The sequence below is a fragment of the Halichoerus grypus genome, chromosome 9 (assembly GCF_964656455.1).
Source record: "Halichoerus grypus chromosome 9, mHalGry1.hap1.1, whole genome shotgun sequence".
NCBI lineage: Eukaryota > Metazoa > Chordata > Mammalia > Carnivora > Phocidae > Halichoerus > Halichoerus grypus.
In genome coordinates, this window is record NC_135720.1 from 84,502,831 (window position 1) to 84,520,856 (window position 18,026).

Consider the following 18,026-nt stretch of genomic DNA (forward strand, 5'->3'; position numbering starts at 1 on the left):
AAGTTAGAGACCAAAAAAAAAAAAGAAAAAAAAAAACTTGTAGAAAAAAAAAAAACCTTAAAAGCCTATCAATACCGTTCTTAGAGAAAACATATTGCATTTCATGAAACAAGAAAATGTTGCTATGATAGAGGAACACTCAGAAAACAAGAGCATTTGGATTTTAAGAGAAAAGGAGAAGGGATCAAAGGTAAGGACGAAAACAAGGAGGAAAGAGAGGAGGAAGACAGAGGGAAAGGTAAAAAAAGGAGAAACAACAAAAGCAAAAAGCTCATAAGGGGATTAAAGTTGGAGAAATAAGTACAATATAAAGTACAGAAGACAGAAAAAATGGAAAAAAATGAGAGGAAAAAAAACACAACTAAAAATTAAGAGAACCAGTGATGATGATCCACTATTTGAATGACAGAAGTTCCAGAAAGAAAGAACAGAGAAAATAGATAGGTGAAAATCATTAACAAAATAAGAAAATTTCCCAGAACTGAAGAACATGTTTCCAGATTAAAAGGGCCCAATGAGTACTCAGAGACCCAAGGTACATCATTATGTGCCATCAGAACACTAGAAACAAAGAGAAGATTCTACAAGATTCCTGAAAGGGGAAAAGGGTCATATAGAGAGTGAACAATCAGAATGGCTTTGGAATTCCCAACAGTAATGCTACAAACCAAAAGACAATGGAACAATATTTTCAGAATTCTGAAGAAAAGAAAGTTCCAACCTAGAATTCTATACTTAGCTAAACTTTCAAACAAGAGGAGAATAAAGACATTTTTAGACATGGAAGGTTTCAAAAAGTTCCTATGCCACTTTTCTCAACAAGATATTGAAATAGGCTCCACCAAAATGAGAATAAACCAAGAAAGAAAAACAGGTGTTAGTAAATAGATATACTGTGGAAGAGAGGCAAAGGGAATCCCTACGAAGATGGTGCAGGAAGATTCCAAAGAATCTCCTGCCTTATAGAACATGACTAATAAATATTTGATTGTGAGCCTCAACAAATAGGTATGTTGAGGTCTGTCATCTGAAAGATCCTTACTGCCATGGTACCATTTTATCCTAAGAATAAACACTTGGTTGGGGCGCCTGGGTGGCTCAGTCATTAAGCATCTGCCTTCAGCTCGGGTCATGATCCCAGGGTCCTGGCATCGAGCCCTGCATCAGGCTCCCTGCTCTGCGGGAAGCCTGCTTCTCCCTCTCCCACCCCCCCGCTTGTGCTCCCTCTCTTGCTGTGTCTCTCTCTGTCAAATAAATAAATAAAATCTTTAAAGAAAAAAAAAAAGAATAAACACTTGGCCAGACTCGTTTCACTGCTTGATTTGTCAAGGGTGAACTGATGAAGTTTCTTTCCTATTGACTAGATCATGAGAGGGCAATCTTTTTACTGCACAGTTTTCTGCTTTGACCTACTCCTGAGAGTTGAAGGAGGAAAAGTTCAATGTTGTTTAGATGTAAATCAGCCTACTCCATGTGTTGGATATCTAATACTTCATCACATTACAACCTTACCAGAAGTCCTGAATGTGGTGAGCTCTAAATTTCACACAATTCACTCCTGACCTTGCCCACTAACTTCCCCAAAGGGAAGTCTTAAAACTTTATCTATACAGAAACATACTATAACCCAAAGACTCTACTTAGCTTTTCTTCTGGGAATCTTCTTTTAACAGTAGTGATACTGCACCTTTCTTATACACTGGGTTTGTACTTACTACTCAGTTTTTCCAGACTAAACCAGGTATATACTTGGGTAACATTCACAGGTGATAAACTATTCAGAAAGCAAAAGAATGATTAACACAAAAATTAGGAGGGGTATACAGGAGTCTTTTGTGGTACTAGTAATGTTCTATTTCTTAAATGAAGGGTTGAGTATTTGGGTACTCATTTTATTATTTAATAAAATAATATGTTATATGATCTTCAAAAATGTATGACACATTTCACAAAAAAATTTTAAGTATTTATTGTAGTTACTCTGTGCCATGCATTGTTCTAAGCTAAGTAGATCAAACCAAGGAAAACAAAAAAGACCACTTTCCCTGCCCTCATCTAATTCTGTAAATTACATCTGTGCTGAGCATGACAGAGGACAGAGTGCTATGTTATCTTACGAGGGTAAACCTAGTCTGTGAACTCAGGAAAGGCTTTGTGGACAATATAGCATTTGAGTTGAAACTATAAAAAAGAGTCAGTCAAATGAAGATGGAAAGGAAGAGAATGTGAAGAAGAAGAAAAAGAAACTTCTTGAAGGCAAGGTCCATGTCTCACATATCTCTTACTTCATATAGCATTATGTACAGGGTCAGCACTTGTGGAGAAACTGGAACCCATGTACACTGTTGGTGGCAATGTAAAATGGTGTTGCCACTATGGAAAACAGTATGGAGGTTCCTCAAAAAACTAAAAATAGAGCTATCATATGATCCAGCAATTACACTTCTGGGTACTTATCTAGAAGAACTGAAAATAGGACCCTGAAGACATATCTGCACTTCCATGTTCATTCCCACATTATTCACAATGGCCAAGTGGTGGAAACAACCTAGATGTCATCAGTAGATGAAAGGGTAAAGAAAATGAGTTATATAATAGAATATTTTTAACCTTAAAAAAAAGAAGAAAATTCTATACTACAACATATGGACTTCTGCTAAGTGAAATAGGCCAAACACTATATGATTCTACTTATATGAGCAATCTAATAAAGTCACACTTATCAAAGAAAGTAGAATGGTGGTTACCAGGGGCTGTGAGGAGGGAGAAATGAGGAACTGCTATTCAATGGTACAAAGTTTCAGTCATGCAAGGTTAAAAAGTTCTAGAGATCTGCTGACAACAATATGCATACAGTTAGCAACACTGTACTATACACTTAATTTGCTGAGGGTAGATTTCATGTTATTTGCTTTTTAACAAACACACATACAAAAGAATAAGTGCTTTACTCTGAAGTGTTAATATGTTAATATCCCATGCTAATTTATTTAGAGAAAAGTCCTGAGGTTTTGGTCCTAAGGTAAATACTAATCTTCCTAACATTCTGCAATTGGGGCTGGGATGCCCAACTACCATAGTTGATCTGGTTACAGACCTTTAATTAATCCCTGTTTTCAGGCCCACTCTTACTTCCCTTCATCTGCTGTACCTTCCTGAAATCCCTGAAGGAAGGTGTCCCAAAAGGCAGTTCAGCGCTCACTTCTGTTTTCCGTCCTGCAAAAACTTATTGAACTATTTTGCTATTCCTTTCTGTGTTTTATATTGCTATTACCAAAGAGTCTTAGAAACAAAAAGACCCAAACATACGTGTATAGTCTGTTTATTGTCTTAAATCTGAAACCTTCTCTGCTTTTTAATATTTACTAGATGATAACCTCCATCCATGAGGTTGGGAACCACATGTATCTTTTTCATTGCTTTAATTTAGGAGTGAGTACTACGTCTTACACATAATGGGCCCTCAGCAAGTATTTATCAAAAACTTGAACTTTCACCTAACTTCTTAATTTAGTGCCCTAACTCCTTGTTGAAAGAACTCTATTTTCACTTTGCCTATCAGTTATCTGCTAACCCAAACATCAGATCTACACTTTTAGAGACCTGTGATAGAGGCCTACAAACACTTATATTAAGTCATGATAATTTATATTTTATATTTTATTCCTATCACCATCTTGCATTTCCATTTCCTTTGGTTAAAGAGCTGGCATTGATATCTGTTATTTATTTTGTGAACAAGTGAGCATTCATTCAACTGTAACTTAATTAAGCTTACTAAAATATTGGGAACTAAGAGATATGAACATAAATAAGAACCCTGCCCTTGTTTTCAGAGTTCCCAATCTAGTTTGAATAGAAACATTCAACCAAATAATTGCACTACAATGTGATAATCTCTTAACTCCCTATTTTGGAGGCCAAAGCAAATGCCAATGTAATTATCACTATCTGTTATGCCAGGTAAAAAGACAAATAATGGCAGTGACAGAAAGAAACTACTGAATCTAGGTAAAGCAAAATGGAGGCTTATAACATCAAATGGACTCAAGTTTCATAAGTTATGCAGAGTTTATTGAAAGCTCTAACTCTATGGTGAGTTTTTCCTTCATGATTATTGAGGTTATTCAGTTACTGTTAACAGTAATGGATTAGTGACATAAAATGAATTGTCTCTAGCTGTGTATTTCTTTACATTTTCCTCATTTTTAAAAAGCATTCTTCTTTAATGATTCTTGATGTTTGATTGTATTATAATAAAATAAATAATAAAAATTATAACATGCTAAGAGGTAAAAGATATTTATAGAAAGTGCTATGAAACATAGCAGAGAGGGGCGCCTGGGTGGCTCAGTCATTAAGCATCTGCCTTCGGCTCAGGTCATGATCCCAGAGTCCTGGGATCAAGCCCCGCATCGGGCTCCCTGCTCGGCGGGAGGCCTGCTTCTCCCTCTCCCACTCCCCCTGCTTGTGTTCCCTCTCTCACTGTCTCTCTCTCTGTCAAATAAATAAATAAAATCTTTAAAAAAAGAAACATAGCAGAGAAAACTTCCAACTGGGAGTTACCTATGGCTTAAAAAAGGAGATAATGAGGTAGGGAAAACATGCACAAAATATGAGGTAAGTTAGAACCCAACAAATTTGAGAAAATGGAAGTGGTTTTATAGGGAGACCACAAGGAGATGGTGGGAAATAAAGTTAGACATGTAGGATAGGGTCAAATCATGAAAAATCTTAACAATTCAGCAAAACTGTCAAAATATTTCAGTGGGTTTCAAAGGAAGCCCCTGAAAAGCTGGTGGCTGGGAAAAGCTTAAGGAGACAACTAATAGGGGAAAAACAGATGATTCTTCTATGTCAAAATATTTGAAGCTGTATTTCAAGTGGCCAATTTACTACTGCCAAGGCAAAGTAACTGGGACAACCCCTCCTTACTTTGATAGCTAGCCTTTATTTCCAGCCCTCCTTTTTTCTTGATATTAATTTGTTCTTAACTGCTATCACCTTTATAAAAGCACTGGGTGGTGGTACGTAGGAATACATGTACACACAAAGAATTTTATCCAGAATAGATGGCCTTAGAAAAACTCTGGCCAAATACAAATAACTGGAAATTACTTTATTTTTTTGGAAATTTCTTTTTTGTTCAACCAGGGTTGATTTCTTATTAGTCCAAATGCTTACCTAGTTGTGAAACTTCTATCAAAGTGGAGAGTATATGTATGTGTTTGTGTATATATGTGTGTGTGTATATGTGTGTGTGTGTATTTTTTAAAGCAATAAGACATTCCCCAAACATTATTGTTTGAGGTTTTATGCAATTTTCCCTTTCTCCTCATAAATAGCAGTCTTATAGAAGAACTACATAAAAATTTTTCCAAAGAGGACATCAAAATGGCCAATAGGCATATGAAAAGATGCTAATCAACAACACATAAGGAAAATGCTAATTTAATCAGGGAAATGCTAATCAACAACACAAGGAGGTATCACCTTACATGTATTGCAATGCCTATTATCAAGAAGACAAGAGCCAACAGATGCTAACAAGGATGTGGTGAAACCCTATACACTGTGGGTGGCAATGTACATTGGTCTGACCACTATGGAAAACAATATGGAGGTTCCTTAAAAAATTAAAAATAGATCTGCCATACGATCCAGCAATTCCACTTCTTGGGTATATAGCTAAAGGAAATGAAAACAAGATTTCAAAGAGATAAATGCACTCCTATGTTTACTGCAGCATTATTCACTACAGCCAAGATATGGAAATGATGAATGAATGGATAAAAAAGATGTGGTGTGTATATATATACACACACATATATATACAGTGGAATGACATTCAGCTGTCAGAAAGGAGACTATCTTGTTGCCATTTACAACAACATGGATGGACCTTGAGCACATTATGCTAAGTGAGATAGGTCAGAAAAATAAAAAATGATGTATATCACTTATTTGTAGACTCTAAAAAAGTTAAACTCGTAAAAAACAGTAAAATGTGGTTAATAGAAGTGAGGGAGTGGGGAGATAAGATTGATGTTGTTTAAGAGTACAAACCTGCAAGGAGCAGTAAATAAGCCATAGAAATCTACTGCACAGTATAATAAATATAGGCAACAATACAGTGCTACAATTATGTAATGTCAATAAATACTGCTACAACAACAATCACAATAAGTAAATGTATCAAAGTAACACGTGGTATACCTTAAATTTACACATTATATATTAAGCTTATTCACTAAAAAAAAAGAAAAACAAAAAAGTAGCAGTTTTATTTTACTACTACTACTAACTACCATCTATAGAGCACTTACTATGTGCCAGGCACTGTGCTTTATGTATATTGTTAGTAATCCTTTAGGCAATTTTATAGGGCAGGGATTAATATATCTATTTTAGAGATACCATGGCTCTGATAATTTAAATAATTTACCCAGAAGCAAATGCCACTGCTGTTTGCCCCCAGAGCCTGTGTTTGGTCTTCTATGTCAGAGTGATAAAGTAGTTTCAATATAGGTATGCAGTTCACTCTTACACATATCACAGAACCCTTACACTAGAGTAAGAAGTAGCTGTCTCATTGGGGACGAAAAGACTCAAAGGAGGTATAAAAAGGTTAAACCATATCACTCAGCTATCCTGTATATAAGTAAGGCTAATTCTTGAGAACTGAGAAAGAAAAGGCATATAAATGGTTGCTGGGCAACTCCTTCTTCATGACTATCTTTAAATCAAGTTGGTTCTGAGATCCTAGAGTCCAACTTATTTCAGTTTTTTAAGATCTGGGGCAATTTGGGATAGAAACAGAGGGCATGACACAGGGAACCAATATTTACTGAGCATTATACCAGGTCTCTTTACCTAATTTTCTCATTTAATTTTCACAAACACACTGTAAGACTGTAAGACAGGGATTATTTTCCATTCACTGATTAGGTAATAACTGATTATTTCCATTCACTCAGAAAAAGTGAATAATTTGCTTAAGACCAAACAGCTAGTAAGTGGCAAAACGAGACTTGCTAGTGAGCGGCAGAACAAATCCAAATTCAAACACTATCTACAGATTAAGTTAGTTTTACAAGCACAGAAATTCAAGTGTAGGCACTTAGATTTCCTTGATAAGTTATAAATTCAGGGGTCTTTTGTGAGGTCTCTTCTTCCCTTTGGATATTTCTCTTCTTGCCCTTGGTAAGAAATATCTTTATTAATTAAAAAAAATTTTAATTTACTTATTAACATGAGATGTTATCCTATGTACTTACTTTGCTGTACAATTATATAATCACAGGAAAACATCAAATTAACTTTATCATAACTTTCAGCTCTTTACATTAAATGGTTCACAAATAGTATAGTACATGAGACAAAATGTGACTGCTTCTCATTCTTTCTCACATTATGAGAAGTCAAATAATAATATTTTACATGTATACAGCCCTTTACAGTTTGCTGAGAACTTTCACTTATTTAACATCCAACCACCTTGTAAAGCAGGTAACACACTTACCAGATGAGAAACTGAAGCTCAGAGAGGTTAACTGAGTTTTCCAAGGTAACATAAAAGGAAGCTGGTATCCTGATTCCAAGTCACTACTTTGTTAACTACAACAGAGCTGTATCTCTGAATATACAAGCTTCTAAAATACCTAAGATATACCTATAGCTATCTCTAAATCACAGGCGACCCAGATCAATACCACAATGGTAACTAGATTTGTCTTGTCTTGCCAGAAACTTAATTAAGACCTTCCTTTTTTATGTTGGATAGTCATTTCAATTTTATAAACACTTTCCCTCTCGTGTTACCATAAAAATGAAAATGCTATTTACTTGTTTTCGACATTTGGAATCAACCCAGAGACAGAGCACATTAAGATTTAACTACAGTTACAAAACAGAATTTGAATGTTAGCAACCTTGATATTATAAAAGAAAGGATATACTTAACAGGTTGAAAGGTGGAGGAAAAGAGAAAATTTGAAAAAAGAGGCAAGATTGTTTATATCCTTACATTACAGATATTGGCTAAAATAGGAAACAGAAGTTTAAACAATATATTATTTAACAGTAACTTCAAAGTCAAAGAAAGATATGGGAATAATGGTATCTCTTAAAAAGTAGGGAGAAGGGAGGGAGGAAATAGTTTATGATTCAGTTGCATTCATCATACCAGGAAGTGAAAATGTCTGTATAAAGGAAAACATTAGAACTAGAGAAATAGTTAAAAGTGGATGCATCTAAAAAAGTAACTATGTTTTCATGACAAATCTTTCTGGACTAATAGATTTTTTAACTATTTGTATTATTTTTGTAAAATTATTTTTTCAGAAAAAAGGGATGGGTGGATATTAATAAGCAAATGAAACAATATATGTTTCCTTTAAAAAATACTATCATTATTAGAAATGGGGAGTTGTTATTTGAACTTTTTATCAAAATTGTACATAGTGCTCTAACATGTCAAACTGGGGCCAGTTTCTTAGAACAAGCAATGACTTCTTTGTTGTAGAAGTCTGTGAATATTTTCTTATTAATCAATTTTCAACAGCCCTATAAATACTCATTGTCTTTTATGACTGATGCTATTGTAGATGACAGCTATTTCCTGACTCAAACCCCTCACTGTCAGTACAATTTCATGCTGGAAATAATTTAAATGTGTTGCAATAAGCTGTATAATACCATCTAATTCCTACAACATCTAACCTGCCTTTCTGCAACTCACAGACAAAATCATTACTTTCTTTCTTCTTATACAAAGTTTTCAGAAATATACATAAAGTGTAGGAATTATGGTAAAATACAGTACTGGAAAGAAAAGATCTTGAGGTGATAGTACAAATCAAACAAGAAAAATAGGATATGTAATAGAGAAAATCCAAGCCCCTAAAAGAAGTGAATTTTTAAGAAACAGAGGTAAAAAGAGAGCACACAGGATAAAGAAAAACTCCCCCAATATGAATATATTTATGTTATCAAGGATGAGTCTAGAAATCAATGATATGTATTAAAATAAAGTCAGCCAAATTCATAGGAGTAACTTCTGGAAGCAGAAAATTTGGGGAAGGATAACTTTTCCTAACAAATTTACTAATATTAAAAAGATACATACTCTGGGAACTCTTAAATACTATTTTAAAATGAAACAAACTTGAAGGAAGAAGGACATAAAAAGAGAACCTAATCAATATCTCTAAGACTGGAATAAATTTGCTGCCTTCTTTGCATGTATGAGCTAGCGCGCTCTCTCACTCTCTCTCTTTTTCTCAAGATTGCGGTGAGGTAAAACTCATCTGGGCATGAGAACATTATTTTGGATGTACCATGCCTGTGAGCCTTAATAAGTCACCAACTCCATCAACCAATGTCCTCTATAATTTTCATATGAACTTAAAACATTTAACATGATAGGCTATTATGGGGTACACTGGCAGGAAACACAACTGAAATACCAGATTTACATTATCATAGAGATGTTCAGAGGATGAAACAAGAACCTATGGAACACTACACACATATAAAAGATAATCATGCTGGGAATGGTACTGGGATGGGGAAAGTAGCATATCTCATAATCGGTTAAGGGTCATTTGCAAAAATCCATACATATTAGTGTATACTATAAACAAGAAAAATAAGATATTCTAAATTAGAGAAAAACAAAATACACTGATACAACATTAGGATAAAAAAAGGTCTTCAGAAATTATATTAGGTATTACATTTTAGACATGACAGACAAAAGTTTGCTGATTTGAAAAAGTATGAAAGAAATTATATTTTTCTTCTTCTGTTCAAAATCTAGTTCTTGTGCTTTCCATTTTGGCTTTATAATTAACTGAAAAACTATGCGACCTCTTAAAAATATTCTTGTATAATGCTATAAAAATACACACATAAATAATGTTTTCACATACAAACTAAAAATCATATATTATGGAATTTTACTGCTTTTCAAACCCAGGCTTCTCTTTTAAAGACTGGTGTCTGCTATAAACTATTTTTAAAAGATACTTCCTTCCACACAGTCGTAAATTATCAGACAATGGACATTTCACAGTCAATACTACAAAGTTAATAGTATTAGAAGCTGAAATAGCAACAATGACTAAATCTGGATTTACAACTAATTAAAAACAAACCGAAATCACAGTGTCCAGGAAAAAGCACTTAAAAAGAAAGTACTCTATTTGGGTATTTCTGAAATACTATTTGTCATAATGTTAAAATAACATATTCTGTAAATGGCATTAATTACATGTAATATTTCTGTCATACAAATAATCTAGAAAGATCTCAAACAACTTAACTTTACATCTCAAGGTACTAGAAGCATAAACTAAGCCCAAAGTTAGCAGAAGGAAGGGAATAACAAAGATCAGAGTGGAAATAAATGAAATAGAGACTAGAAAGACAATAGAAAAGTTCAATGAAACTAAGTGATTGTTTTTTGAAAAGATAAACAAAATCAACAAACCTTTTGTTAGAATATGAAAAAAATGATTCAAATAAATATAATTATAAATGAAAGACACTACAACTAATACCACAAAAATACAAAGGATAAGAACAATTAATGCCAACAAATTAAATACACTAGAAATGGATAAATTTCTAGAAACATACAACCTTACCAAGACTAAATCATGAAGAAACAAAATCTGAACAGACCAATAAGAGATTGAATCAGTAATCAAAAATCTCCCAACAAATAAAAACCCAAGACCAGATGACTTCACTGGTGAATTCTACCAAACACTTAGATTTGAATGAATACTAATCCTTGTCAAATTTTTCCAAAAAATTGACCAGGAAGGAATACTTTCAAAATCATTTTAAAAGGCCAGCACTACACTGATACGGAAGGCAGACAAATACACTACAAGAAAAGAAGAATTACTGGCCACTACCCCTGGAACACTGATGCAAAAACCTCAACAAAATACTAACAGACCAAATGCAAGAGTACTTTAAAGGGATCATTTAGTATGGCCAAGAGATTTATCCCTGGGATGCAAGGATAATTTGACATATGCAAATAAACATGACATACCATATTAACAGAATGAAGAATAAAAATCATATGATCATTTCAGTAGATGCAGAAAAAGCATTTGACCAAATTCAACAAATTTTCATGATAAAAACTTCAATAAAGTAGGTAAAGAAGAAATGTACCTCAACATAATAAAGGCTGTATAGGACAAGCCCACAGCTAACATCATACCCAATGGTGAAAAGTTAAAATCTTTCCTCTAAAGTTAGAAACAAGGGCACCCATTCTCACCACTTCTATTCAACATAGTACTGGAAGTCCTAGCAACAGCAATTTGGCAATAAAATGAAATTACAGGCATCCAAATAGGAAAAGAAGAAGTAAAATTATCTGTGTGCAGACGACATGATCTGAAGACTCCACCAAAAAGCTTTTAGATCAACAAATGCAGTAAAGTTGCAGGATACAAAATCAACATACAAAAATCAGTTGCTTGTCTATATACTAACAATGAACTATTCAAAAGAGAAATCAAGAAAGCAATCCCATCACTGTGTTATTTACCTGAAACTAATATAACATTATATGTCAACTATACTTCAATAAAAAATAAATAAAAGGTAGTTGTTCTGTGCATGTTTATTTCATAAATGTAAAATCACTTAATTATTTAAAAACAGGAAAAATTCCATTTACAACAGCATCGAAAATAATAAAATACTCAGGAATAAATTTAACCAAGGAAATAAAAACGTGTATATTAAAAACTATGACACTGATGAAAGAAATTGAAGAAGACACAAATAAAAGGAGAGATATCCTGTGTTCTTAGATTGGAAGAATTAATATTGTTAAAATGTCCACACTACCCCAAGTAAACAGATTCGATACAATCTTTATCAAAATTTCAATGGCATTTTTCACAGAAATAGAAAAAATTATCCTAAATTCATATGAAACCACAAAAGACTCTGAATGGCCACAGCAATCTTAAGAAAAAATGAACAAAGCTAAAGACATCACACCTCCTGATTTCAAGGCTATAATATTACTATTAAAAGGCTACAGTAATCAAAACACTATGATAATGACATAAAAACATGTACACAGGCCAATGGAAGAGAATAGAGCCTAGAAATAAACCTATACACACATGATCAACTAATCTTTGACAACGTACCAAAAACATATAATGGGGAAAGAACAGTCTCTTAATAGTGCTGAGAAAATTAGATATCTACATGCAAAAGAATGAAACTACACCCCTATCTTACATCACTCACAGAAATTAACTCAAATTGAATTAAAGACTTAAATTTAAGACCCAAAACCATGAAACTCCTAGAAGAAAACATAGGAGAAAAGGTCCTGGACACTCATCTTGTAAATGATTCTTTGGATTTGACCCCAAAAGCAAAGGTAAAAATAAACAAGCGGGATTATGTAAAACTACAAAGCTTCTGCAGAGTAAAGGAAATCATCAATAAAATTAAAAGACAACCTATCAAAAGTGGAAAAATATTTGAAAAAATCATATATAGCTAAGGAGATTAATATCCAAAAAAGAACTCATATGGCTCAACAGCAAAAAAACAGTCTGATTAAAAAATTGGCAGAAGATCTGAATAGACATTTTTCTAAAGAAGATATACAGATGACTGACAGGTGCATATAAAAAGGTGCTCAACATCACTATCACCAGGGAAAATGTAAATCAAAACCACAAAGATGGGGCGCCTGGGTGGCTCAGTTAGTTAAGCATCCAGCTCTTGGTTTAGGCTTAGACCATGATCTCAGGGTTGTGAAGACTGAGCCCCGTGTCCTGCTCTAAGCTCAGCGGGGAGTCTGCTTGAGATTCTCTCTCTCCTTCTCCCTGTATCCCTCCCCAGGCTCGCTCCATGCATGGGTGCACTCTCTCTCAAATAAATAAATAAATAAATAAATCTTAAAAAAACACCACACACACACTCAAAGAGATATTTGCTTATACCTGTTAGAACTGTTATTTTCAAAATGTCAAAATATAACAAGTACTGGTGAAGGCATGGAGAAAAGGGAACCCTTGTGACTGTTGGTGGGAGTGAAAACTGGTGCAGCCACTATAGAAAACTGTATGGAGGCTCCTCAAGAAATTAAAGTTACAACTACCATAATGATCCAGCTCATGGGTATATGTTTGAAAGAAATGAAGTGAGTATCTCGAAAAGAAATCTGCACTACCATGTTCACTGCAGCATTATTCACAATATTCAAGATATGGAAATAACCTAAGTATCTGTCAGCAGATGAGTTTATTAAGAAAATGTGGTCTCTCTCTCTCTCTCTCTCTCTCTCACACACACACACACACACACACACACACACATACACACACACAGAGGAAGGCAGGGAGGGAGGGAGGGAGAGAGAGATATCTTATTCAGCCATAAAGATGGAAATCTTGCCATTTGCAATGATATGGATGAACCTGGAGGGCATTACACTAAGTGAGATAAGTCAGACAGACAAAGACAAATAGTGCACGGAATCACTTACATGTGGAAACAAAACAAAACAAAACAAAAAGTTGATTTCATAGAAACAGCAGAATTGTGCTTGCCAGGGGCTACGGGGTGAGAGAAATGGGGAGATATAGGTCAAATGGTATAAACTTTCAGTTATGAGTAAGCTCTAATGCACAGCATGGTGACTACATAAATAATAAAGTCTTGTATACTTAAATTTGCAAAGAGTAGATCTTAAGTGTTTTCACGACACACACCCAAAAGAGTGAACTATGTGAGGTGATGGATATGCTAATTATCTTGATTGTGGTAATTATTTCATAACGTATATATAACAAATAATTTGTATACTTTAAATATATACAATTCTATTTGTTAATTATTTCTCAATAAAGCTGAAAAAATAAAAAGGGAGCCCAGAAAAAAAGGTCTATTTTTTTCAACTGGCAACTTTAGAAGATATACTAGGCAAGACATTTAGTCTAGTAGATTAAGGAAGTTCAAAAAGGGAGGACCAAATCTGTCTTGCAATATTAATTATTTTAACCTCTATGTTTCATAGAAAGTAGACTTACAAAAGTCCAACTGACAATAAACTACACTTTAATATGTATGCCAGGCCAAAAAAAAAAATACTGATTTTTAAAAAGATAATCCTAAACACTTCAAATTCCCAGAATATTTTCTTCAGTTTTAAAATAGACTGAATTATGCTCAGCATAGCTTTAGTGTTAGGTATATTTTATTATTTATGATGTTTTCAAAACTCATAATTCATATTTGACATATATGATAACTCTCTAGAATGTTTCATTAACCATTTCATTTCCTAACTTTATAGAATGAAACAGTACACTGTATCAGGAAAACTGAAAAAATGCTGATTATATCAGGACCACCAGTTTTGGTTCAAACATTTTAATGCTGGTGTCTCTCCATAGAATATAAGTAAATAACCGAGCTACTATTACATATCTATCTTATACTGTATACTTTACTTTCTCCATTTTGTTTTTTAGAGTAGTTAACCCAGACCAAAAATGTGGTTAAAAAAAATTCTCAAAGGCATACTATAAAACTATCATAAAACACCTCTGTAATCATATATCAAATTATATGTCCACATTCACTGTGTATTTTTAAAAATTACATCTTACATGATATAACTGACACCACCCCTACTTATGTTTGTTTTTGTGGAAATTTTACATACATTCTTTCATATGCTCATCATAAGAAATCTAAGAGAAAGACAAGGAACCTATAATCAAGCCTGTTTTACTGAGGCCTCAAATATATTTCTTATTATAATGATACTCGTTGGTATCTTATATTTGTAATTAAAAAAATAAAAATAATTAAAAGTTATCATTGCCATTATAATGTTGCTTCAGACTTTTCTTAAAAGTTAAAAACATTCCTTGGCTTACCTGCTGCATGTAACAAACTAGCTTCTACTCTGTGGGGAACTCGTGGTGGAATTTTCATAGATGCACGTATCTGGTAAAAACTAAAGGAAGATAGACCAAAAAAATCATTTCAAAATATATTTTAAAATATGCAATGCCCCGATTTCTATATATCCATATGTATTAAGTAATAAATTTGGTCTGCTTATCTCCGTGTCCCATAATATTTATTTATTTATTATTTATTTTTTAAAGATTTATTTCTTTATTTTAAAGATTTTATTTACTTGAGAGAAAGAGGGAGCACGCGAGACGACGCTCGCACCAGAGAGCGCAAGTAGGGGAGAGGAGTAGAGGGAGATGGACAAGCAGACTCCATGGTGAGCAAGGAGCCAAGGCAGGGCTCAATCCCAAGACCCTAAGATCATGACCTGAACTGAAATCCAGAGTCAGCTGCTTAACCAACTGAGCCACACAGGCGTCCCTCCCACAATATTTAATACTGGTGAAAAACAATACATCAGGTCCACATCAAATATCAGCAGCACGCTATAAGATCCAAAGGGAAATCAGCATGTATAAAGATGAATTAGAGAAACAAAAGAAATGTATTTGGTATTTCTTACTTCAAATGAGAGAATGGCCTAGCAACCAGAGGAGTTAGTAAGGCATCTAAGACTTTCATGGTCTAATTTGGTTATTCATTTTTTTCTTTTAAAACATAATAAAGATAAATTTTTCTTAAGCATAATTTTGAGAAAATACAGATTATAATGGTTTTTGAAAATTGGCTTAATACTATAAATTACAAAATAAAGACATGTATTTGGTTTAAAGAATTCAGCATTTTTTCAAGGTCAGGGCTACTTGTTTATATACTTTTATTTATTTATTGTACAGGATTTTATAACATTTATATCTATATATAGAAATCAACCAGTCATTAGTAATAACAGTTTACATAGAATAAAAAATTTGAGGTAAACATTATAATATGTTTGTGTTTTAACAACATTATACTGCAAGTATGTATACATAATGGAGGATACACACATCTATGCACACACACACACACACGAGACACACACAGGATTACTAAAAGCTAAATCAAGATTACAAATCAGGATGAGTTTAGATGTACACAAGGGAATTAAATATTTTGTTTATTTTTATTTAATAATTTCCTAGGTAGTAGTTTAAAAATATTAAATTTGTAAATAATACAAAGATTAAAATACATAAATATATTACTACTATTACTTATAGCAAGGTATAGCATTGGAGAGAACATATGGTCAGGTCACAAAGCCAGAATTAAAGAGGAGTGAATGAAAGGCTAGCCAATTAAATCTACAACCCTGAAAGTCACAATTTGGCCTTAAAGAAACATGGCAAAACACCATAAACAGAGAGAGATAATTAGTTGAGATTAAGATAAGGTCAGATTGAAAACATGAGATGACTAAAACCAAAAATCAAAGTGGAATCACAGGAGCCTTGGAACCAGAGGAGAACAAAGCTTTCTAGGAACTATTCAACTTCCCATGCTGAGAATTTTAACTAAAGATTAAGTAAAATTAAAGAAAACACAGGCAGTAAGCTCCTTGACATAGATCTTGGTGATGATTTTTTTGACTCTGACACCAAAAGCAAAGGCAACAAAAAGCAAAAATAAGCAACTGGAACTACATAAAACTAAAAACTTTCTGCATGGCAAAGGAAACCGTCAACAAAATGAAAAGGAACCTACTAAATGAGAGAAAATATTTGAAAATCATATATCTGATAAGGGGTTAATATCCAAAATAATTACAAAGAACTCATACAACTCAATAGTAAAAAACAAAACAAAACAACAAACAAAAAAACCCCACCAAACAAACAATCTGATTAAAAAATGGGCAAAAGAGGGGCACCTGGATGGCTCAGTCAGTTAAGCCTCTGCCTTTAGCTCAGGTCATGATCCTGGGGTCCTGGGATCGAGCCCCGTGTGGGGCTCCCTGCTCAGCGGGGAGTCTGCTTCTCCCCCTCCCTCTGCCTCTGCCCCTGCCTCCCGCTCGTATGCTCTCCCTCTCAAATAAATAAAATCTTTAAAAAAAAAATGGGCAAAAGATCTAAATAGACATTTTTCCAAAGAAGCCAATTAGGTATATGAAAAGATGCTCAACATCACTAATCATGAGGGAAATGCAAATTAAAACTACAATGAAATGTCACCTCACACCTTTTAAAATGACTATTATCAAAATATCAAAAGGTAAGTGCTGAAGATGTGGAGAAAAGGGAACCCTTGTGCACAGAGAATATTCCCACATAGTGGGAGTATGAGTTGGTATAGACACTATGGAAAATTATATGGAGGTTTCTGCAAAAATTAAAAATATAACTACTATATGATCCAGCAATTCCACTACAGGGTATCTGCCTGAAGAACATGAAAAAAATAATTCAAAAAGATATATGCACCCCTATGTTCATTTTAGCATTATTTACAATAGCTAAGATATGGAAACCATCTAAGTGCCCACTTGATCAATGAATGAATAAAGAAGATGTGATATATATACAATGGAATACTACTCAGCCATAAAAAAGAATGAGAGCCATTTGTGACAACATGGATGGACCTTGAGAGTACTATGCTAATTGAATTAAGTCAGAGAAAGACAAATACTGCATGATTTCACTTACATGTTGAATCTAAAAAACAAAACAAACAAAACAAAACTAGACTCACAGATATAGAGAACAGACTGATGGTTGCCAGAGGGGAGGAAGGTTGGGGGGGAGCAAAATGGGTGAAGGGTATCAAGAAGTACAGACTTCCAGTTAAAAAATAAGTCATGGGGATGTACATATAAGATGGGGAATAAAGTCAATAATATGGTATTAACTTTGTATGGTGACACATGGTAAATAGACTTATTGTGGTGATCATTTTGCAATGTAGACAAATGTCAAATCACTATGTTGTACACCTGAAACTAATATAATATTGTATGTCAATTATACCTCAATTAAAAAGCAAAAATATGCTTAAATAAACAAGTCAAGCAATGTATCTAAAAACAATGATCCTCTAACTGTTAGATTTTTGAAAGA

The 18,026-nt window shown here is 33.7% G+C and overlaps 1 protein-coding gene across 8 annotated transcripts in view; it reads right to left on the minus strand.

Annotated features, from left to right (window-relative positions):
- FAM135A (family with sequence similarity 135 member A) overlaps positions 1 to 18,026 on the minus strand; it is a 128,822-nt gene that overhangs the window by 89,848 nt on the left and 20,948 nt on the right. For 6 of the 8 annotated variants that reach the window (XM_078055161.1, XM_078055160.1, XM_078055156.1 and 3 more), the window contains one exon: positions 14,946 to 15,025. The exons of 1 other annotated variant lie outside the window; for it this stretch is intronic. In XM_078055161.1, the coding sequence (XP_077911287.1) occupies positions 14,946 to 15,025 (80 nt within the window). Of the gene's footprint in view, positions 1 to 13,546; positions 13,617 to 14,945; positions 15,026 to 18,026 lie in introns of those variants that run through there. One more of the 8 variants, XM_036067177.2, reaches the window with a different exon arrangement.